This window comes from Aspergillus sclerotioniger (assembly GCF_003184525.1).
Source record: "Aspergillus sclerotioniger CBS 115572 chromosome Unknown BO94scaffold_38, whole genome shotgun sequence".
NCBI classification, from domain to species: Eukaryota; Fungi; Ascomycota; class Eurotiomycetes; order Eurotiales; family Aspergillaceae; genus Aspergillus; species Aspergillus sclerotioniger.
In genome coordinates, this window is record NW_020291028.1 from 262,080 (window position 1) to 285,828 (window position 23,749).

Below are 23,749 nucleotides of genomic sequence, written 5' to 3' on the forward strand. Positions count from 1 at the left end.
CCACCGCTTGTGTTGCATCGGGAGAGATGGCTCTTAACTTGGCTCAATCGACGCTCGATCTGATCAATGATATGTTGGTCAGCGGTGAGCTCACTACTTCTAAATGGCTAAAGCTGCTGGTTGTAGTAAACGCGCAATCATCCGACTTCGTGCCAATTTTCAATTGTTCGGCAGTCTCAAAGCCCCGCGAATCAAAGGGGGACGGCCACGCAAAATCACTCCGGTGATGCTAGAAGCCCTATGCGATCACCTCTTAGAGAAGCCGGATCTATATCTGCATGAGATGGAATTGTTTCTGTTGGATGAATTTGATACAGTCGGTCTCAAAATTCCACTGACCTTGAAACACACGACGATTGTTTTCTCGCCCCGCTTAGCGGGGAATTTATAGAGAGCCACCCGCTTACAAATGAGGGTGGCCAGGAATTTTGATGGTACCATACCTGAAATGTATATAAAACAGTATTAACTTATGCCCTTATGCTTATGGCTTATTAATTTGCACAATCCCACCACGACAATAGTTAACCACGGGAGATACCCATGGAAGTACATGGAACCTCCCGCCCCGGCACCGTAGATCTCAGGGAGCTAGGAACGCCTGTTCCTGGTCCCTCGCAGACGGGCCATGTGGCATCAACTTCCCCTCTCTGGCAACCACGTACCTCTGCCTTGTAACTCATTGAGTACCCTGCCTCTCAAACAAGCGCCCCCCCGCACAGATTAACTTCCGCTCTTCCAGTACGGAGACTGCTCCTCGTATCAAAATTGAGAGAGAAATGCCTCAAATATACACACGGAAAGATTGTATTGGACGACACGTCCATGTGGTGACGGTACCTCGGCGTGACAAGCTTAATCGACAATTTGATAGAACAGATACACCCACACACATTATTTATCAACGCCCGGCGGCTCAGACAAAAGGGTATATCACAGATCCATTCAACACAGGTTCTAATGGACTTTATTGCGCGTGAGTGGCATACGTATTGACACGGTGAATTACGCGAAATCAATACCGTGTACGGGTTCGGTGGCGGCTCGCTTGTGGATTTCAAGCCAATGATATGCATTGCACCCAGCAGCCTCACTCTTTTACCCCTCTTTCCAGCCGATGTGCCTCTTATCGCCTTTTCACTTTTACATCTCCTTTCCAGGTAGAACTCTTAGTCGCATCCATTCAGACTTGTATCCACAAGTTCGCACAATCTACCTTCTAGGGCCTTTCTGTCGCCTGCTGCCCCACAATGTCAGATCCAGATCAGTACACTGTTGGTTGGATATGTGCCTTGGAGACAGAATATGTCGCTGCCCGAGCTTTTCTCGAGAAGAAACATCCTCGCCCGGAGACACTGTCACCAAATGATAATAATCACTACACGCTGGGGGAAATCGCCGGTCATCAAGTTGTTATTGCCGTTCTGCCAGATGGAGAATACGGGATATCATCAGCTGCTGGGGTGGCTAGGGATATGGTCCACAGCTTTCCGAACATCCGATTTGGGCTCATGGTTGGGATTGGTGGTGGGGTGCCCACAAAGCATGACATCCGTCTTGGCGATGTTATCGTGAGCTCATCTCGAAATGGGAGAGGTGGCCTGCTCCAATACGACCTCGGTAAAGAGTTGCAAGGGCAAGAGTTCTATCAAACCGGGTTCTTGAACCAGCCGCCGCCGATTCTACGCACAGCTGTCGCTGGGCTCCAAGCACAGTATGAGAAGGAGGGCCATCAGTTAAAGGAGAGCGTTCAAGCCGTGCTTGAAGGCAATAATCGACTGAAACGGAGATATATGCAACCTCCTTTCGAGGCCGACAGACTTTTTGAAAGCCAGTTTGCTCATCTGAATCCCCATGCCAACTGTGGCGAGATTTGTGACAGTTCAAAGTTGATTTATCGACCGAAGCGAACCGACGAGGAAGATGACCCTGCTATTCATTACGGCTTAATAGCGTCTGGGAACAGAGTGATCGAGGATACAATCTTCCGTGATAAGCTAGCAGCAGACAAGGATGTTTTATGCTTTGAAATGGAAGCAGCTGGATTAATGAACCATTTCCCTTGCTTGGTCATCCGTGGTGTTTGCAACTATGCTGATTCGCACAAGAGCAAGGAATGGCAAGGTTGGGCTGTAATGATGGCGGCTGCATATGCAAGGGATCTCTTGTATCAAATTGTCCCCCAGCGGGTAAAGGTTGAGCGAAAAGCCAGAGAAGTTTTGGATGGTTAGTTCTAGCTACCTTTCAATTACTTCATCATCATGCTCAAACCCCTTCACTAGGAATCAAAAGCCAACTAGCTAACGTATCCAAGGACATCCACAACCTTCGTTCGATCACTAGCGGTTCGGCACAAGAAATACATGCGCTTTCCGAGAGCATTGATCTGAAGGAGTTACCAGTTGCTACAGGAGCTGAATTTGGAACATATATGGATCAACACGAAGAAGAATGCCTCCCAGGGACCCGAAAAGAGCTTCTCCTCGACATTCGAGATTGGGCTGTATCAGATCAAGGAAAATGTATTTTCTGGCTGAATGGTTTGGCCGGAACTGGCAAGTCCACAATATCACGAACCGTGGCAAAAGACCTTCGGGAGCAAGGGCTGTTGGGGGCGAGCTTCTCCTTCAAGAGAGGTGAAGGAGACCGCGGTAACGCAGCTCGCTTCTTTCCTACTGTCATTCAACAGCTATTTACCAGAATCCTGGAACTTCGCGCTGCTATCCTGCAGGCAATTCGGGATAATCCGAGAATCTCAACCAAGCCACTCAAGGAGCAATTTGAGGAGCTTATTCACAAACCACTCCGCAGTTTAATTCAATCCAAGCTCCAGAGCTCGCGTCTTGTGATTGTGATTGATGCACTTGATGAATGCGATGATGACAAGGATATCGAAGTCATCCTCCAGCTCTTGCCACGAGTTCAGGAGGTCAACTCTCTATGTTTACGCTTTTTTATTACCAGCCGACCCGAGCTGCCTCTTCGATTAGGCTTCAATGCAATTGATCATCGTGACCTAATCCTCCATGAGGTACCCAAGCCTATAATAGAACGTGATATCTCGATGTTCTTAAAAGAAAAACTTGTTTCGATAAGGCACAAGCGATCCCTCTCTTCAGACTGGCCTGGCTATGTGAATGTTCAAATCCTTGTCAACATGTCCGTCCCGTTATTTATCTTTGCTGCCACGATATGTCGTTTATTTGAGGATTACAACCTCGATCCCGCGCAGTGTCTCACCGAGATCCTCAAATACCAGAATCATGAGTCAAAGTTGGATGGAACATATCTGCCAGTGCTGGACCGCCTGGTCTCTAAATACAATGGGACAACACAAAAGCAGTTGATTCAGGGGGTCCGAGAAGTTGTCGGCACAATTATTCTTCTTGAGAGCCCATTATCATTTACGTCCCTCTCAAAGCTCATGGGAATCTCCACGCAGTCCATCCATGCCAGACTGAACTCACTGCACTCTGTCCTGTATATACCGAATAATGACATACTACCAGTGAGGCTCTTCCATCAATCGTTTCGAGACTTTCTTCTTGACCCCAGCACTCGCGGAAAATCTCCATTTTGGGTTGATGAGAAGGGAATGAACCAGACAATATTTATCTCGTGTCTTTCTGTCATGCGCGAGGACCTCAAGAAAAACATATGCAGTCTTGGAAGCTATGGAACTAAGCGCAGCGATATCAATCTCAAGTCTATTGACCACTATTTACTACCAGAGCTGCAGTATTCCTGTCGCTATTGGATTCACCATTTAGCTCGAAGCAAAGACCCGATGAGCCAGGTTAATGATATCTTAACATTCCTAAAAGAGCACTTCCTTCATTGGCTGGAGTCAATGAGCATTTTAGGGATAACGTCTGAAGCAATAATTGCAGTGAATTCTTTGCTCCAGCTGACCAAAGTATGTATTAGACTAGGTTGTGGGAGCCGACTGACTAACACTAGTGGGAAATCCAGGATACATCCAGTAATGAGATGTACGACTTTCTCTTAGATGCCCGAAGATTTATCCTAAAGTTTGCACAAATTGTTGATACGGCACCATTGCAATTGTACAGCTCTGGCCTGATTTTTGCACCACATAGATCCTTGATCAGAGAGACCTTTGAGAGGGAACTTCCTGCTTGGTTATCCAAAGGTCCAAAGGTAGAAGAGTATTGGGATCCAGAGATGCAAACGCTCGAGGGCCATTCTCGCACGGTTACCTCGGTTGCCTTCTCAGGCGACGGCCAGCTGCTGGCATCTGGCTCGGACGACATAACCATCAAGCTGTGGGATGCGGCTACGGGCGCTCTCAAGCATAACATAATCACTATTAATATTGCCACTGATGTTCAATTTTTAGAGCACCTGCCACTATTGATTACTAATATAGGGTCTCTTGATATCCGAAACTACTATGAAAGCTTCTCAATTTCCTCCGAGAAGGTGATGGAGATCTCTCTGGTAGCAGGCCGATGGGTTGCTGTTCAGGGTCAAAGAGAGTTATGGTTATCTCCAAACTATCAACCTCGCTCGTCAACGGTCAAAAACAGTACTATTGCACTTGGTAGTATGAGCGGCAGAGTTGCCATGATTGCTTTCTCTGTCATGTGAGGTATCCTGTGGTGGTCTGCATTTCTGACTCTCTTATTTTCGAATCTCTTTCTTAAAGGCGGGTAAGGGAGAAGGGGTAATTATATAGTTTCTGTAATATCATAGAAGCTTCCTGATGTTTCAGCTCTCCTTCTAGTAGGCGGTGGTAAAGCACCGATATTTCTAGCAAGTGGCGTTCAAGAAGTTGTTGCGAGCCAACTTCCTGAGTCATGTGACTGCTCACCATTTCATCATTGCGTTGGATTTGTGGTCCGACTGATAAGTTCATAAGTTATTACGTGATAATATTCAGATTGTTACAACGTTTCGTCAAATACAGATTGTAATGTATTGAATACTGCTTGAATAATCATCTCGCGCTAAGCTCTTGGCGGTGGGGCTGGAAAACAATACAGTATCTTGCACAACCACCCTGCCTACCCCAGACTCCTCCCGAAACTTTTCGCAAGACCTAGCACCTGTACTAGTCCGTATATAGTTAGCCTGTAAATGAAGATTCTTGGCAGGTACCGATTTGCCATGTAATATCCGTCAAAATTACTTTGAATCTTACAGGATGCGTAAAGCCCATACAGAGTTCTAGATCATTCGGTCGTGGGTGACTCGGTCGCATGCCACTGAGATGGGGTATTTTGTCAACATCTGAACGTCTTCGCTCTCCCATGCCATAATCTAGCGCTGTTGAACTATCTGAGCCAGAAACCCAAGGGCTGCGGACTCGACAGAACAGGTTGAGGTAGCGAAACCCGTGTTGATCGTAATAATGCTACTTGGCCTTCCCGCTGAAGCCTTTCCCGACACGAGAGCACGCAATAGTCGTAAGGCTGACAGCGATGACTCTAAGTTGGTCGAAGCCGTTGTCACTTTTGACATGCACATTATCCCTTCAAAAGGCTGAAGATACTATTTGTAGTAAGTGCACAGCCCTCCGACACCACTCTGGCCTTCACTTAGAACATCTGGCTGTGATATACAAGCCTTGAGTACTTTGAGGGAGCGGCGCAGGAAAAGTGACGAAATCGGCGAGACGTGGTGGCAGCATTGGCTCTATTAGCTCGGCCCGAAGGTCATATCGAAGGATTCCGTGACCCGCCCATGGTTCCGCTCCGGAAGAACATAAAGTAGGACGAAAGATGAAGTGACTTGGTAAAGGCATTTTGTTACGTTATGCTGTTGGGTGAGTGAAATAAGAGTCACTGCCTTTAAGGAGGACATGCAGAAACAATGCTTTTGGGGTAGATGTGACATATCTCAAGTGAGCCCTCGTTGAACCAATGATAAGTTCCTTCTTGCCGCTGTGACCCCGCATTAGTCATTCTGGCCTAGCCAGCTGACCTTGCATCAGAACGACCATCAACTTGCACTGGAAGAAAATTCTTCTCCCATCCCCAACAACCCAGTGGAGAGTACGAGAACTGCTTGCTGCTATTGGCTTTCTTACTAAAATTCTGGCTCACAATGACTTCCGGATCGGCTTATGCAGGTTGGATACATGGAGCGTTTGTGGTAAGTATCAAGTCTGAACAGACAATAAAAGCGCACGACATCTAATGAAAGTCAAGAAAGTAAGTAGTTCGTCGAGAAGTAGAATAGGCTGAAGAATAATGAAGCTTTGCGTTTGGTTCAGGAGGTAAGTCAAACCCATAGAAGAGTATATTAGATGCGGTAATAGCTGACGGGGATATGATATTGCTATAGGATGTAAGTCAGCCTTCTACAGAACAGTATATTGCATGCGGTAATGGCTGACGAGGATATGATATTGGTATAGCGGGTAAGTCAGCCTTTTACAGAACAGTATATTGCATGCGGTAATGGCTGATGGGGATATAATATTGGTATAGTGGGTAAGTCAGCCTTCTACAGAACAGTATATTACATGCGGTAATGGCTGATGGGGATATGATATTGGTATAGAATGTAAGTCAGCCTTTTATAGAACAGTACATTACATGCGGTAATGGCTGACGGGGATATGATATTGGTATAGGATGTAAGTCAGCCTTCTATGGAACAGTACATTGCATGTGGTAATGGCTGACGGGAATATGATATTGGTATAGGATGTAAGTCAGTCTTTTACAGAACAATATATTACATGCGGTAATGGCTGACAGGGATATGATATTGGTATAGGATGTAAGTCAGCCTTCTACGGAACAGTACATTACATGCGGTAATGGCTGACGGGGATATAATATTGGTATAGCTAGTAAGTCAGCCTTCTACGGAACAGTACATTGGATGTGGTAATGGCTGACGGGGATATGATATTGGTATAGCTAGTAAGTCAGCCTTCTACGGAACAGTATATTGAATGTGGTAATGGCTGACAGGGATATGATATTGGTATAGCTGGTAAGTCAGCCTTCTATAGAACAGTACATTGGATGCGGTAATGGCTAACGGGGATATGATATTGGTATAGCTGGTAAGTCAGCCTTCTACGGAATAGTACATTGCATGCGGTAATGGCTGATGGGGATATGATATTGATATAGCTAGTAAGTCAGCCTTCTACGGAACAGTACATTGCATGCGGTAATGGCTGACGGGGATATGATATTAATATAGGAAGTAAGTCAGCCTTCTACAGAACAGTACATTGGATGTGGTAATGGCTAACGGGGATATGATATTGGTATAGGAAGTAAGTCAGTCTTCTACAGAACAGTACATTGGATGCGGTAATGGCTGACGGGGATATGATATTGGTATAGCTAGTAAGTCAGCCTTCTACGGAACAGTACATTGCATGCGGTAATGGCTGACGGGGATATGATATTGATATAGAATGTAAGTCAGCCTTCTACAGAACAGTACATTGGATGCGGTAATAGCTGACGGGGATACAATATTGGTATAGCTGGTAAGTCAGCCTTCTACAGAACAGTACATTGGATGCGGTAATGGCTGACGGGGATATGATATTGGTATAGGATGTAAGTCAGCCTTCTACGGAACAGTATATTGGATGTGGTAATGGCTGACAGGGATATGATATTGCTATAGCTGGTAAGTCAGCCTTCTACGGAACAGTACATTGGATGTGGTAATGGCTGACAGGGATATGATATTGGTATAGTTGGTAAGTCAGCCTTCTACAGAACAGTACATTACATGCGGTAATGGCTGACGGGGATATGATATTGGTATAGGATGTAAGTCAGCCTTCTACGGAACAGTACATTGCATGCGGTAATGGCTGACGGGGATATGATATTAATATAGGAAGTAAGTCAGCCTTCTACAGAACAGTACATTACATGCGGTAATGGCTGACGGGGATATGATATTGGTATAGCTAGTAAGTCAGCCTTCTACGGAACAGTACATTGCATGCGGTAATGGCTGACGGGGATATGATATTGCTATAGAATGTAAGTCAGCCTTCTACGGAACAGTATATTGGATGTGGTAATGGCTGACGGGGATATGATATTGCTATAGCTGGTAAGTCAGCCTTCTACGGAACAGTACATTGGATGTGGTAATGGCTGACAGGGATATGATATTAATATAGCGGGTAAGTCAGCCTTTTACAGAACAGTACATTGGATGCGGTAATGGCTGACGGGGATATGATATTGGTATAGCTGGTAAGTCAGCCTTCTATAGAACAATATATTGCATGCAGTAATGGCTGACGGGGATATGTTATTGATATAGTTAGTAAGTCAGCCTTCTACGGAACAGTACATTGCATGTGGTAATGGCTGACAGGGATATGATATTGGTATAGCTAGTAAGTCAGCCTTTTATAGAACAGTACATTGGATGCGGTAATGGCTGACGGGGATATGATATTGGTATAGGAAGTAAGTCAGCCTTCTACGGAACAGTATATTGGATGTGGTAATGGCTGACGGGGATATGATATTGCTATAGAATGTAAGTCAGCCTTCTACAGAACAGTACATTGGATGTGGTAATGGCTGACGGGGATATGATATTAATATAGCGGGTAAGTCAGCCTTCTATAGAACAGTACATTAGATGCGGTAATAGCTGACGGGGATATGTTATTGGTATAGCGGGTAAGTCAGCCTTCTACAGAACAGTACATTGCATGCGGTAATGGCTGACGGGGATATGTTATTAGTATAGCTGGTAAGTCAGCCTTCTACAGAACACTACATTGGATGTGGTAATGGCTGACGGGGATATGATATTGGTATAGCTAGTAAGTCAGCCTTCTACGGAACAGTACATTGCATGCGGTAATGGCTGACGGGGATATGATATTGATATAGAAAGTAAGTCAGCCTTCTACAGAACAGTACATTGCATGCGGTAATGGCTGACGGGGATATGATATTGGTATAGTTAGTAAGTCAGCCTTCTACGGAACAGTACATTGCATGCGGTAATGGCTGACGGGGATATAATATTGTTATAGAATGTAAGTCAGCCTTCTACAGAACACTACATTGGATGCGGTAATAGCTGACGGGGATATGATATTGGTATAGCGGGTAAGTCAGCCTTCTACGGAACAGTACATTGCATGCGGTAATGGCTGACAGGGATATGATATTGCTATAGAATGTAAGTCAGCCTTTTACAGAACAGTATATTGCATGCGGTAATGGCTGACGGGGATATGATATTGGTATAGCGGGTAAGTCAGCCTTCTACAGAACAGTATATTGCATGCGGTAATGGCTGACGGGGATATGATATTGGTATAGCGGGTAAGTCAGCCTTCTACAGAACAGTATATTGCATGCGGTAATGGCTGACGGGGATTTGATATTGGTATAGGATGTAAGTCAGCCTTTTACAGAACAGTACATTGCATGCGGTAATGGCTGACGGGGATATGATATTGGTATAGCGGGTAAGTTAGGCCCGTCTTAAAGAAAGTCATGACTGCTATGGCCGTCCTCTGTCCCTTTCTGTGTTATTAATTATAATGTCAGGATCGATGGTCATGTGAAACTGATACTGAAATCACGAACCTCATTGCTGGTTATAAGAATAAGCTCATCCTCGGCACACGCATGCTGCTCCGTCATCCAAAAACCGCTTTCAGAGTATGTGTATGTTCAATACTTCGAACCCGGAATATTCTGACTTTATGCAAGCAATGTGTTCGTTCTAAAAACTGTTCTGAAATTATTGGCCATTACTTGGTTCACCGAGCCATAGATGATGCATATATCAGCATAGACCGACGCCAGTCGTCTACTTTCCATTTCTCCAGCTACTCAGGTAAGCAGGCCCTTTTCTTTAGTCCTTTCATTTCTTATTACTACCAATTTATGAGCAGATCTGCAAAAAGAATACACAGAATCAGGATATTCCCATCGTTTGCCGATCATCGATCGCTTTGATGTGCTTCGTCAGTGGCTTGGAGTGTGTGACAAGCAGCATTCATGCATGCAGGGAAGGCGTCAGGTCGTGCCAAAGCGCGTTATTTTCGTTGGAACAGATCATTCAGATCAGCTGCAACTCCAGGAGTCCGCGCACATAACACAGCCATTTGACTATATAACGCTATCGCACTGCTGGGGCAAGCCGACCGATGAGGAGATGGAGCAATTCCGTACCACACGTCGGAACTACCAGGAACGACTAGAAGGGTTCAGCTATCACAGCCTTCCAAAAGTTTTCCAGGACGCTATTACGGTGACCCGAGAATTGAACAAGCAGTATCTTTGGATTGATGCTCTCTGCATCATTCAAGGTGACCAGAAAGACTGGGAGGAGGAAGGTGCAAGAATGGACAAAGTATTTGCCTCTGCATACTGCACGATCGCGTCAAGTTCAGCATCCGGTTGGAATGATGGCTTCCTCAACCGCACTCAGGATCTCTGTCAATCAGAGGTAGTCAATTCCGATCAAAAGATCGTTGATGACTTTTGTAAGCTTGTTGATGAAGGCCAACTGCATACACGAGCCTGGGTGTTGCAAGAAAGAGCGCTTTCCCGCCGAACTATCTATTTCACTGCGCAACAGACATACTGGGAATGTGGAGAGGGAGTTCGTTGCGAGAATTTTAGCACATTAGAATGGTAAGTTCGCTTCCCTAGAGTCAGAGGAATATCGGTTGACCTACCAATCATATTAGTCCCATTACTAGATTATACCTACTTGACCCACGGTTTCCTGAGCGGCTCGTATTCGCAGGTTATAAATCGGCAGCCTTGTTTCTCCAAGAGCTTATCACGGACTACTCTCGTCGTGATCTTACCTTTCCGAAAAAGGACAAGGTAGTTGCATTTTCCGGCATAGCTGAGCGTATTAAGGAAGCTCTAGCTACTGAAGTCAGATACGGTGTCTTCCGTTGCTTTCTTCCTCGGCTCCTCTTGTGGAAGCGGGCTGGAATGGAGAATGATCGAATTTATTACGACGATGATCGTGTGCCGTCGTGGTCTTGGATGCTTTATAATGGTAAAATTGACTTTCTGACACAATCGGATCTTCAAGTCCCAAGGAACCAAAGCCTAAGCTTTGACAACTCCGAGCGCGGCATCAATATTGAAGTTCGACAATTTGAAGGTTGTTATACGCGAGAGAGGGATGGAGAGCATATAATATTCACCAAGACAAAGAAGGTCGAAGTTACAACGGAAGTTGAAGCTACGAAGGAAGTCGAAGTCGGCATCCTACATTTCGACATGGGTTCGGCGGCCGAGGTTGAGTCTCGAAACTGTGTCGTCATCGCAATGTGTCAAGATGACGATAAGGATGACCCTAACAAGGATTACTATATACTTGCCGTTCAAAGAACATCAGGAGAGGAAGAGTATGAAAGGCTGGGAGTTGGGCGAGTGCGAGCATGCTACGTCTCGAAAGGAAGTACTTCTGGGAAGCTTGTGTGACCTGGCCGTTTCCCTCTTTTCCCTGTCATTAGACAAAAGCAGCACGATAGTACGAGGACTCTTTTGTTGCTCAAGTTGAACGAACCGAAGTGAATTTAGACGAAGATTCCTGGTGTTCAGCAGATAGTTAGACAAAAGGCAGACCATCAAAGGTATTTCGGGTTAGTACTGTATCTCATTTCTGCTTGCCATGAAGACCCCACTTGCTCTGGGGTAAATCAACGGTTGGGGTCTCTCATACATAACAATAAGAGCATGGTGTAATCGAATCATTCCCGTTTCTGTTCGCCGTCTCTTGTAATTCCCGTGCAGAAGAGGCCTGGGTCGTAAGGCTCATTCGCGATTCTCCTCTTGTTGAACTGTTTCTTTGGACCCACCAGTGGAGGAAAACGCCTTGCTTACGCTGCTAGTTGCAACTTGGAGGCCAATTTACGTCCCGTAGAAACTGCCATTCCGTCTAGGTACAACGCTCTGCAGGAGGTATTCACCTAAAGTCCTCAGCATGGTTGCTGTCATTAGTCGCTGGCCTAACCTATGTTTGTAGCTTTATGACCGCCTGCTTCCTGCGCTCGGCAGCTTCATTGGCTTTCGAGATTGACTTGCCGCGACAGGCTGCATATTACAGATAAGCTAAATCGGTGCTGGCAACAAGTATGGAGACATCGCTCTACTGTTTTCTGCACCACGGTATAGGAACTGTGGGGTGGTTTAGAGAAGCGAAAAGCAATACGAATGTGGACACCTGAGCATTGTTCCGGACATGGAAGCTTCTAGGTTTCTGTAAAGCTTTTACAGGTACTGTAACAAAAAGGAAGTAAGATTATAATACTTACAAAACGGGACCAGTAGTGCCAAGGAGTCTCATATACACACTAAACGTATAAAGACTAGCGCAGGAAGGCTATGGGTTGGGAAAGAGGCTGAGCGTCAAGAGTAGGCATGGTGGTTTTGCAAACAACTGTAGTCATGTGTTTGAAGGTCAGAGGAATTCCGGGACCGCCTGTATGCGCATACCGAAGTCTACTATAAGTGGTGCGCTTCATAAGAAGGGATGGTCTAAGAAAGTTGCCCGACAACAAGCCAAAGAACGGAACTATGATTTACGAGATGAATACATGCATCTTATCTCGGATTTCTGTTCATTCCATCTGGTTTATATTGATGAATCTGGATGCGATAAACGCATAGGTTTTCGAAGGACTGCATGGTCTCCAAGTGGTATAACACCGGTCCAGATTTCAAAATTCCATCGAGATCAGCGTTACCAGATAATCCCTGCCTACTTTCAAGATGGAATCATGCTTGCTCAGATTTCCCAGGGTACGACTGATGCATATTTCTTCGAGGATTTCATTGAAGAGCTGCTTCAGCATTGTGGAAAATGGCCCGAACCTAAGTCAGTTCTTATTATGGACAATGCATCATTTCACCATTCGAATCGTATTGAGCAGATGTGCTCTGAAAAGGGCGTCAAATTGGTATATTTACCGCCATATTCACCGGATCTGAACCCAATCGAAGAGTTTTTCGCCGAGCTTAAAGCTTTTATTCGGCGGCACTGGCAGTCATATGAGGAAAATACTGAGCAAGGGTTCGAAAAATTCCTTGAATGGTGTGTTGATAAGGTGGGAGCCCGAGAGCAAAGTGCAAAAGGACACTTTCGACATGCAGGACTGACTATTGAGTATCATAATGAAGAACTCTAAGATAGTCACTTGCTGAGATATGTTTTGGTATATGAAATGTCCTAAAATATATAGTTGGTTCTACTATTGTACTCAAAGTACCTAATCAAAATGTTAAAGGCTCAATAAAAGTGTTCTCAATCTAATGCAAATTCGTTATTTTGGTTGCGTTTGACTTCCTGGACCCAGTCATTAATCTCACCAACAAACCTGCGTGCAGCCCCGAGCTTCACGCCTTGAACGATGAAAAAGCCAGGGTCTTGATCATGATAAATTTGTTTCAGATCAAGGCAGTTCTCCAGCGTGACCTTATGTGCCTTGATGATATTTTCCCTAAAGGATTCAGTGCTCACCCGTGAGAGCTGCCAAGCCGTGTATTCCTCTACCGCTACTTCAAGAGGCCCAGGAATATCGATGGCACTAGAGAAGGGAGAGGGTTTTAACGAAGTAGAGTTACCACTGGCCGCTGGAGATACCGCCACAGGCTGAGATGGCTGTGTAGGGAGCACGTGAATGTTAATTGGAAATGTAGATCCACTGACTGGATGCACAGGAGCCTTCGGTCGTTGTTCAAGTCGCTGTTGTTCCTCTGCATATAATTGTTCTCGAATATTTTCAGGTATGTCATCGTGGGTTTCAATAATTCCTCCCTCTTTTTCCACATATCTAACAAGCTTCCTCAAATGATGCGTCCGTACTTTATAATGCTTTTTCCCATCTGGGTCCTGCCAGCAATATTGTGATTCTAGACGGCATGGCGAACCAGGGCAGCGCATTACTCTGTACACATCCCGCCAAGCCGAAGGCTGACCAGTGACCCGTTCAGCATCAATCTCAGCGTCTCGTGCGTTAAGCATCCTCCTAGTCACCGAGGTTTGCCCTCTCTTATCAGTGTCTCTTGGAGACTGGTCGGAGTCTAAATAGTTAATAGAGATACAAAGCCTAAGCTTCTTGCCTTGGTGAAATAAATTTTCCCACATTACAAGCTGCCTTTGAATAGCCGCCCACTCGATATCAGTTTTTTCAAAGCGCTTAGTGAGATCGCGCTGTGATCGATCATTTACAGAAACCACTACCATAGTATCATCCAGTCTCACCCGTCGGTTGCGAGCCATCTTCCGACGTAGTATATCTTCGGCTTTATGTTTGATGTTTGACCAATAAGAACTGGGATTTAGCGTGAGGTCTTGTTCCGTATCCTTTGCCATCACGCGGTTATTCAGAGTTACTCTCCACTCAATCAAATATCGAATCAAGATAGGCTGCTCCCTATCATCTATCCTTGTAGCGTTAAATTCCGCACCGCGAATAAACTCTGGTTGATCGAGTGGGGTATGACGCAAGGGGGTGGAACTTCGACTTCCATGGGCGGAAGGAAGGGCTGTATCCGGACGGCGTGCAATCGCGGTCAAAGTTACCGGGAGTAGGGGCATACGAAGAGGCCTGTTCCTATGAAGCAAAAGAACGAGCCTGAGAAGCGGTGTCTCTCAGAGGGCTGGAAGCCACTTCATCGAGGCAATAAATTCCCTTGAGGAGTCTGATAGATAAGAGTGAAAGTCAGCAGAGAAAACAGGGGACGTTTACATGAGTTTTGAGACAAAGGGCCACGGGGCTGTTGCTAACAGGCTGTACAGAATAAAAAGCAGGGCTATGTAAATTGCGCCACCCATATCGATCAATTTGAACGATCGAAGTATCCCGGCCAGGAATGATAAGACATTAGGTGAGCAAGGTGTTGACAGCGTGTTGGGAACGGGGCTCCTAGTGTTTGTCTCGTTTGCATGGAACATTCTGGTGGGAAGCACGGGACGAGGATTACCCGGCCCGGGCTGATAGGCGGTTGTTCTTGGCCAGTGCTAATCAATCTCTATAGATTGCCCCATCTTGTGACCTTGTCTAGTTACGATTTCAAATCTAAGGAATGATCAAGATGATGTGCGTAATACAGTATCCGAAAATCATATCGTTATCGAATACTTTGACTACCGAGGAAGATGACGGACTGAAAATCGATCTTCTCAAGCATTAACCACGTCGCCTTTGAGCGTAGTTTGGGTGTAAATGGTAACCAGAAGCGCCATACCCCTGTCATCCAGCTACGCCACGTCAACAATAGTGGGGTAATAATGTTTGATAGAAGTAATAGTATCTGACTTCAACTTGCCTGATTTCCCAGAAAGCTGGCATCAATCAACAATGATCTCAAATACACAATTTTTGAGTTGAATCATTAAATATGCGTCAGGTTAGAGAAAATAAGATAAAATAATATTGTTTGCATTCCACTCAAGTCTCTTATTTTCTAATCTCTTTATGAAAGGAGGGCCTGGGATAGCTGAGGCTTATATACAATTCTTTCCCATAAACTCGAACTCTCCAGTGATTTCTAGAGGGTTCCGTGAATGTGGCCAGCTTGCCACTCATTCTTAGTCCAGATATTTCCAAGCCAAGTAACAAGTACTTAGATTATCGGGTCACGTAATTGAAGTATTATTTACATGTAATAACAGTACATTGTTCGATTCGGGATAACCATTGTTCCCTTTCTTTCCAAATTCGGTTTAGTGTAGTTTCACGTCAGGGTTACTGAAAGAATCGAAGAGTATAAGTGGTGACACCAGTATCCGGAAAGACTGTAACAACCGAGAGGACTTGAGTGATTTTCCAGCCCGTGACAACATGCTGCCAGATACCCACGATACACCCGAAAGGGAGAATCGTCCTTTCGAGGTCCTTCCCAAGGGGGTTCTGCGACAGTCTGTCGATGAGGCGGATCATCAAGATTGTGTTCGCCATGTGGGCAAAAACCAAGCCCGCACGGTGAAAAGATTGGCTCGTAACAAAGAAAATCTTAAGCTAGGCTTAAAGAAGGCCGGTGTAATTCGCGCCGGTGGAGAAAAACCTCCCTGGCCATGCAAAGAATGCTCCTCTACGGAACATTGGAGTCTGGACTGTCCCGGTGTAGAATCTACCGCGGTGTATCATGTCCCCTCACAGATCTTGCCGCTTAATGGCACGGACATAGACTTGTATTGATAACAACCCTTCCAAGGAATATCCCCCTGCGGAACCCGCTGCCCCGGGAGCGAGTGGTAAACGCCCATGCCCCGGTAGCCTGATGCCAGCTCGGCCGCCGTTAAAAAAAAAAAGTCCACTGGGAATAATCCTTCCCCGGCGCTGGGTGATGTCAATACTATGTCGGTTGAAGGCGCGGTGATCGCAAAGAGGAGTCAACCTGTGGGGAAGAACTGGTCTGGAAAGGCCAACGTCGTTCTGACTCGTAGAGTAGAGCAGGGATTTGCTCCCGGGTACCAATCCAAGTGTGGCGATGGTACCTGGCTGTGGGGAAGCGTGCCAATTGAGCTGCGCCCTGCTGACCATATCCCCACGAGCAAGGTGGTTTCGGGCCTGGTGGGATCGGGCATCGTGTCCCACGCGGAGTTGGAGGTTGTGAAGCCTCACGGTCCCAAAGGATGGTGGTCAAGTGTGAATCGGTGGAGACGGCGAGACGGTTTCGAGATGGGGTTTGTGTCAAGTTGGATGGGTATCATTCTAATTTCTCTCTCTTCAAAGATGGATGTCCCCAGGGTTTCGTGACGGATCACTGCGGCTATCAGGGTCACCAGGGGTTGATGGAGGCGTTGCTTCAAGTGGATCAGATCCAAAGATGCGGGATCCCATTCTGGGTTGGGGTTCAGAATATTTATGGATGCGAGAGTGTTCGGGCTATGGTGTTGTTTGAGGAGGCTCCAGGGTTTGCCTCCTTTTCGCTCCCTGTGGGAAGGAAGCGGGTGTTTCGTGCCAAATTTCGGCCCATGGATGTATATAAGAGTGTGTGTGACATCTGTCTCGCTGAACACCCGGACCACACGGTGGTTCAATGCCCTCAACTTCGGAAAGTCATGCCCACTGTGGACATGGAGCTAGGCCGTTGTATCTTCCTGTCGTCACGCCCTCATGTTTCCTGATGTACTGTGGACTTTTGCTATTTGGATTGTCAGGGGTTGAGCTTTATTTGTCGATGCGCAGACTACATTTTAATACTATATTCGATTATAGCCATCCATACTCTACCACTAATTTGGACTACTTCATGGTGATATGATATCTACCTCCTACATGCCATCTCACCCAACCTTCAAGATTGAGCTATACCAATTCCCCGAAATCGCGAGATCATGCATATCAATAGCTGATGCTACATCAATTTTCATGTCGGGGAAAACATCATGTTGGTCCCTAGCTCTTGACAGTCGACAGCATACATGCGTACGCTCCCTGATAAGGGTTGTCACCCTTTGCCCCACCGCACGTCCTTCTGATGTTCGTAGGGTGTAACATGTAGCCTTCCTCCGATTGGAGTAACCTGCCGTTGGACAAACAAAAGCCTCCTCGTGGGTCGTCATTGAGACGGCCGTTCAACACAAAATGAAGTCGTATTGGTGCTAACTACTCTAGAACTTTAAGCGTGAAGAGGAAAGAAGGAAAACAGAAAGTGTTGTGGGCGTTCACTAGAGAAAAGCAACACTGGCAACAGCAAAGCAAACAGAACAAACAGAATGACATAAGCGTCACGTGACACCGGGCTGGGCTGCCGTCACAGTCATTTCGATTGCTCTTCGACGGTCTGGACCCACAGTCAGCACCTTATCGGAATCCCTTTTTCACTTACCAAGTCCCAGGTCGGGCCCCAAAGGAAGTCCTTGACGGAAGGATGGAATTATGTATCACTGGTGATATTCAACAGTTCCGGGAGCTCCTGGACTTGGCGCCTTCTGAGACGATGAGACACTACATATATGATCTGGAGGCAGTCATTGGCCAGGCCATCAAACAAGACAGCGTGCCTTTCATCAAAGAGCTTCTCGATCAACTGTTCCCCAGGCTTCCTTGTATGCCTGGGCAACTCGATGCAAATCCAAAATTGTACTAGCCCTTTTGGATTCAAAGGGGATGGGCTATCAATGAGTTTTTTTTGCAGAACTGAAGTGTATGTCATAACGTCCGTCATCATCGCATTTCCCTTAGCTAGAAGACCTTGTCTACCCGCCTTCTCTAATCACCTTCCAGTCTTGCCATAGATGGGGAACCAAGCATTATCTGGTTCCTTAAAAATGCGGTCAAACCTAGTAATGAACGAAGTGTTATGAATATGACTCCACTTTCATTGGCTGTTGAACACGTCCCTGTCACTAGATCATACTATGGACTTTAGACATTGCCGGGTACTCAATTATGGAGTCAAATGAAGTCCAAATGCTACCCAGTTCCTGGAAGCTTTTATTGAGAAAGATTCATATTGCCTTGTCTCCTTTCCCATCTTGGCTTTTGCCAAATTCTCCTGAAACGGCAGATAACCACCATATATATATTTCGCAATAAGCAGTCAAGTAAGAAGCAGTGCTTGGAAATAAGATGTCAATCCAAAAGAGAATCTCGCGTGTGTAAATGTCTATGTAGGTTCGTCCGTCTGCGTTTTTCAACGGAGTAATTCCCGGGTCTGCAAAGAAAGTGGAGTGACCCGAGACAAAGCGACTGCTGCTTTATTTCTGTAGTCAAACTCGATGCATTTGCTGCGGCAACTTGCATCTCGCAAGTCGTCTTCAAATACTAGAAAAGTTGCTGTAAGGATTGGGGTGATGATTGTCGCTTCCTCTGGCCCTCCGGCGATATTATGCGCTATGACGGCCATTGGGCAAATAGAGGTTCACCCGATGGCCGCCACCGCGTCCAACATACGATGCTACTTCTGGTTCAGAATGCTACGAAACATGACATCAATACTATAACTACCAGTGATGACTTTGTAACAGGAAATAAGACATATCCAAGACACCAGTTCGTCCGGGTAGTTCAAGTCAAGCGAAGTCACGTCACATTCGATTTGTGACAGCAGCTCTGTTCCATATCACGTGACTAATCTGTTTGTCCTGTTTGCTTCGCTTTCGCCCACATTTTTCTTCTGTCTTCTTCTTCTTCCTCCTCACGCTCAATGTTCTAGACTCCAGATAGCACTTGTCTGATTTCAGCGCAGCGTTGAACAATCCTACTATAACTTCAAGCGTCTTTCCTTACTACTGCGAGCAGCTAGATAGCTATTTGCTTAAGCCGCCAGCAGTCCCCACCTGGTGCTCTTGGCGACGCTATAACGACCCACCGACCCATCCTCGAACCTTCGATCACGACCGAAGAAACGACCAGCCTGGCCACGATGGCGAAGGGAAGCTCCCAGAACTCTGCTCCACGTGGACAGGGTACCCGACGACTGACCGCTCTACTGAATGGAGAAACTGCTGACCACGGCGATATCACTCGCGAGCAATTCCACGACCTCTACAAGCAAGACCCCGAGCGAACTTTTGATGTTATCCTGAACATCATGAACGAACTGGAATCTGAGACATGTGAGATCGCTCAAGAAAGGGACGCTATCCAGAAGGAGCGGGATCAGCAGGCTTTACAGATCATCGACCTTACCAAGGAACGGGACAGCTTCGCTGTGCAGATCACCCGCCAGGCGGTGAACCTTGACTGGGGTGCCTCGTCTTCTGAAACTAAGAAGTCCATGAAGATCCCCGATCCCCCTATGTTCGGTGATGGAAAGGACATCACCTTGGAAGACTGGATTCTGGTGATGCGACAAAAATAAGATGTCAATGCTGATCGCCTTAGCACTCCTGCTATACGCAAAGCTTACGTGGCCAGCCGGTGCGAAGGAGTCGCGAGAAAATATTTGATCCAACGCCTTCGCCGTGAGACCGCTAACCCCTGTAAGGATGCTGAGGACATGCTTGAACACCTTGAAGTCATGTTTCATAATTTCAATAAGGCCCGAAAGGTTCGACGCCAATACCAGGAGTTCAAAATGGAAGTCGGAGACAAGTTTGACACTTTCATCTCAAACTTTCATTACCTGGCCATAGAAGCCGGGATTGGTGAAGAGGATTGGAAAGAGGATCTTTATGACCGACTTCTTCCGGAGCTTCAGGAATGCACTATCTACTGTTTCAGCAACAGGGAGGCCACTTTCGATGACTGTGTGAAAGCGTGTGCTAGCACTGCAGAGCTTAGCGAGGATCGGGTGGAACAACACTCCACTATTCTCACCACCACTCAGACCTCCCGCGACACAACCCGTGGAACTTACACTCTGATCGGCAGCCCTTCGAAGCCCTCTACCCGGGCCTCCGGCATGGAGCCGGAAGTCAGAGAACGTTTGATGAGAGAAGGAAGATGCTTCTACTGCAAGGAAGCCGGACATCTCAGCAAGGTTTGTCCAAAGAAGATATCACTCCAGCTCAAGGCCTTGGAGTAACACCTAGGAAGTCTCCGTCCCGGGCGAGCTGGAAGATCATGCAAGCACGTTGGTTCTTTAATACCCACTAAATAATCATGGTAATACATTTACAGTCACCTTTATGTTATTTTAATATGGTATTGCTATCCCCACCTGTACACTTGCTGACTCCGGAGCAAATGGCTACTTTGTAAGAGATACTAGTTTCGCTATTAGCGTGGCCCGACACTTCAAAATCCCGACCTTTTCTCTCAAGAAGCCTACTCCGTCACAGAGCCCAGCAACAAACAAATTACCGACTCGAGCCATGTCATTCGATTGACCATGATAGTCAATAGTTGCCAATTCCTGAAAACCCCTTCGTCATCGTCTATACCCAATCCCCGTAGGCTTAAGTGTTCGTGGCCAGGCCGTTTGCAACATGAATCCAACAACGTAGGGTATCATAGTCCGTAATCCTATCCCCCAGATTTGCTAGTGCGGTAATATCTGGACTTCCTGCGATGCTGTGAACGAGAGTGCTAGATGGATTATCTGTTGGCCCGGCCCAGTACCGCACTCCGCGGCCTGTTCTGATTTTCCGAGTCTGCAGCCCCCCTTGGATCCCGATAACAGCAAACAATCAGCCGGAAATCCAGATATTCTCCCATAGTTGGGCAGTAATACTGGATTTCGGTCCATATCGTTCACAGGAACCAAGCTGCGTTGAATCGAAGCGGTGCAGAGTCGGGCTGGAGCAACAGATGTCAGATTTCATACCATTAAACCCAAACGATATACCGCTGGCCTCTGAAAAACAGACGGGATGAAAGACAGTCTAAACATCAGATAATCCGTCTCACTTCCGCTGCCGAGAGCACCTTTCGCCGGAATTTCAAAGAATGCCACCTGTGCAGATCTGGGGGACAGGATAATTGACTATTATGCGGTGAAATCAGGCCCGCAGGCAATCTGCTACGTCGCCGAATTCATGCTGCACACAGGTTTACTCGTACTACTCAGTCAAGTGGACCTGTATGCTAATCTCACACTGCATCCCGATCCCAGCCACGAACATTTAGGCCTATAGGTATTGGGGATAGGCGCTGAAGATGATGGGTAGATGCACCAGAAACGCCCTGATGGAGCCACCAGGACAAGCACGCCTACCAAAAGAGGAACACACTGAACAGGTTGGTTTCGGCTATGGATCAAATAAGGGGGAATTGTGACATAGCTAGCAATGCCATTCTACAATCATTCATGGAAGCATGTGGGATGACTACTGGTTGCATAATGCCCAGATACGTCACAATTAGATCCTCAAGAAGGCGACCCGGAAACATATTTCTTATCCTCCACAAATATGAGGGCACGATCTCCATTGACGCCCCCCATGACTGCAGATCCCGTGCTACCCAGCGCAACAACGGTTCCTTGACCAGGCTTGTTTTGATCCGGAGGGACATGATAGGTTTGGATGACCGGACCCAATCCAAAAATTTTGAGTGCATGATCCTCCCCTGGTCACGCAGTGCAACGGTTCCTCCAAACATAGCACAAACAATCACCGTATCTGTTGGACTAGTGAAAAGAGTATTGCGGTATTATTGGTACAGTTCAGTTACTCGGTCTGTCATGGCAGCAGCATTCTTGTCACCCGCAAGTGGGTCTTAGGAGGGTTGCAATGGCCGTGGCGGGATATGAGCCCTAATGGCACCATGCACGGAGGCTATGAGAATAACAGAACAACCTGCCAAGTGCCTAGTGCCAATGGCCAGCTTCTCCTGGAAAGAAGCCACTTTTACCTCACCCATTTGGACCTCAATAACACTTTTTGGGTGATCTGCTTGCAACCGATCGAAGTGACCTGGGGCGGACATTGTAGGAAACTGTGCCATTGAATGACTCCTGAACTGTAGAAGTATATGGCTTGTCTGAGAGTAATACTATACTGTTGATCATAAGCAAGTCCAGGCCGCCTCTACTTATAGTGGCGCAAGTGAACAGAGAGGGGACTGCTTCTGGTACTTCAGCGCACAGCACCGGGGTTTTGTGAAAGAATAGGCAGGTTGTTTAAGGCCACTACTTACCCGAAACATGCAGATATTACTGACAATCTCTGAGTAATAAGGGTATTCCCGTAAAGTGATCTATCCAGGCAGATTACAACACCTGTTTATGCACGTTCACTGATTGGTTTGGATTAGAGATCCGGCAGAATCATATATCCATGACGGCTATGCATCGCGAAGTATCTAGGGAGGGAGGATCGTACTACCTTTTAGGTCTCGTGATTTGACGCTAGCTTAAATACCCCTTCTTTCCTACTGCTACACCACACCTCACGCAGTTCCAAGCATTACTTCTTTCAGGATAAATCTTTCTGGTCTTTCTTATTGCTTGTTATGAGTTTCCCGCCTGTCGCAGATCCTTCCTGTTTCGTACCGAGTGAGCTCCCTGAAATTAGGACTCAAACACTACGTGAGACGATTGAAGAGGCACGGCTGTTATGCATTAATGATGATATTGAAAGGTCCCGAGAGTTACTCGACAGATCTTCCTCATTAGAGCATTTTGACATGAACGATTTGGGGTTGGTAATGATGGAGGCCATCACAAAAGGCAATGTGCCATTCATCAAAGAGCTGTGAGATCGAGGTCTTATGATGGTTTCAATCTATATCCAGGAAGCCACCAAGCACATGTCCAAGAAAGCGCTTGAATTCTTCATTAAAAGAGGATGGGATATCAATGAGTTAATGGGCAAAACTCAACCCCCTGCTCTAGGGTAAGTCAATATTGAAGGCTTTGTAGATAAAGCCCTTCACTAACTCTACTTTAGGCTTGCCATACACGATGAAGATATGACCACTTGGTTTCTAGATCATGGAGCCGATCCCAATAAGCGAGCTTTTACTGATATTACTCCACTCTCGTTGGCAGTTGAACGTGCTTCCATTTCAACTATCCGTCTAATGCTCGATCGGAGTAAAGAAATTCATCAAGGACAACTGCTTCACCATGCACTTTGATACTATCGAAGTCTTAGATTTACTCATTGAAAAAGGCGCACCTCTGAATACTCCCATCCATGAAGATTGGCGTACATTCGCAGTGTTCTGCTTTATGCCTTTAGGGACTGCTCTGCATAGGGCAGCTGAACTGGGTAAAGTTGATGTGGTTCGCTATCTGCTGAGCAAAGGGGCTGACCAGGGTGTCAAAGATACCGGAGGTCTTACAGCTCTGGATTTGGCCCGAAAGCAGAACCAGTTGGAAGTCGTTGAGGTGTTGGGGAAAGGAGAGTAAGCTGTTTACTCCGGGCAGCACACTTTCCTTTCTGTTTCAAT

At 46.3% G+C, this 23,749-nt stretch overlaps 7 protein-coding genes across 7 annotated transcripts; 6 read left to right on the forward strand and 1 right to left on the reverse strand.

The window, feature by feature from the left end:
• Positions 1–1,250: 1,250 nt before the first annotated feature.
• BO94DRAFT_590194 (WD domain protein) lies at positions 1,251–4,611 on the forward strand (the record flags this gene model as incomplete). The annotated part of the gene is made up of 3 exons (XM_025616003.1): positions 1,251–2,226; positions 2,283–3,916; positions 3,961–4,611. The coding sequence occupies 3 exons, from the start codon at positions 1,251–1,253 to the stop codon at positions 4,609–4,611; spliced, it is 3,261 nt and encodes a 1,086-aa protein (XP_025462777.1).
• A 4,918-nt stretch (positions 4,612–9,529) lies between these two features.
• On the forward strand, positions 9,530–11,749 carry BO94DRAFT_539743 (HET domain-containing protein). The gene is made up of 3 exons (XM_025612765.1): positions 9,530–9,647; positions 9,699–10,628; positions 10,685–11,749. The coding sequence occupies exons 2-3, from the start codon at positions 9,994–9,996 to the stop codon at positions 11,436–11,438; spliced, it is 1,389 nt and encodes a 462-aa protein (XP_025462778.1). The 5' UTR covers positions 9,530–9,647; positions 9,699–9,993; the 3' UTR covers positions 11,439–11,749.
• Positions 11,750–17,773: 6,024 nt separating this feature from the next.
• On the forward strand, positions 17,774–18,147 carry BO94DRAFT_539747 (uncharacterized protein). The gene has a single exon (XM_025612766.1). It carries the CDS (start codon positions 17,838–17,840, stop codon positions 18,054–18,056), a length of 219 nt encoding a protein of 72 aa, XP_025462779.1. The 5' UTR covers positions 17,774–17,837; the 3' UTR covers positions 18,057–18,147.
• A 1,187-nt stretch (positions 18,148–19,334) lies between these two features.
• On the forward strand, positions 19,335–19,772 carry BO94DRAFT_550592 (uncharacterized protein; the record flags this gene model as incomplete). Its single annotated transcript, XM_025613499.1, has 1 exon — positions 19,335–19,772. One exon carries the CDS (start codon positions 19,335–19,337, stop codon positions 19,770–19,772), a length of 438 nt encoding a protein of 145 aa, XP_025462780.1.
• A 216-nt stretch (positions 19,773–19,988) lies between these two features.
• Positions 19,989–20,438, forward strand: BO94DRAFT_550593 (uncharacterized protein; the record flags this gene model as incomplete). Its single annotated transcript, XM_025613500.1, has 1 exon — positions 19,989–20,438. One exon carries the CDS (start codon positions 19,989–19,991, stop codon positions 20,436–20,438), a length of 450 nt encoding a protein of 149 aa, XP_025462781.1.
• Positions 20,439–21,722: 1,284 nt separating this feature from the next.
• On the reverse strand, positions 21,723–22,282 carry BO94DRAFT_560544 (uncharacterized protein; the record flags this gene model as incomplete). Its single annotated transcript, XM_025614161.1, has 4 exons — positions 21,723–21,845; positions 21,890–21,983; positions 22,017–22,071; positions 22,120–22,282. 4 exons carry the CDS (start codon positions 22,280–22,282, stop codon positions 21,723–21,725), a joined length of 435 nt encoding a protein of 144 aa, XP_025462782.1.
• Positions 22,283–22,807: 525 nt separating this feature from the next.
• Positions 22,808–23,708, forward strand: BO94DRAFT_609273 (ankyrin repeat domain-containing protein; the record flags this gene model as incomplete). Its single annotated transcript, XM_025616577.1, has 4 exons — positions 22,808–23,029; positions 23,090–23,190; positions 23,245–23,390; positions 23,446–23,708. 4 exons carry the CDS (start codon positions 22,808–22,810, stop codon positions 23,706–23,708), a joined length of 732 nt encoding a protein of 243 aa, XP_025462783.1.
• Positions 23,709–23,749: the final 41 nt, after the last annotated feature.

Bases quoted from the DNA above. Each gene is read 5' to 3' on its own strand.
- BO94DRAFT_539743 (XM_025612765.1), top strand. From the start codon at position 9,994: ATGCAGGGAAGGCGTCAGGTCGTGCCAAAGCGCGTTATTTTCGTTGGA. The intron at 10,629-10,684 runs GTAAGTTCGCTT...CAATCATATTAG, and splicing joins AATTTTAGCACATTAGAATG to TCCCATTACTAGATTATACC.
- BO94DRAFT_539747 (XM_025612766.1), top strand. From the start codon at position 17,838: ATGGAATTATGTATCACTGGTGATATTCAACAGTTCCGGGAGCTCCTG.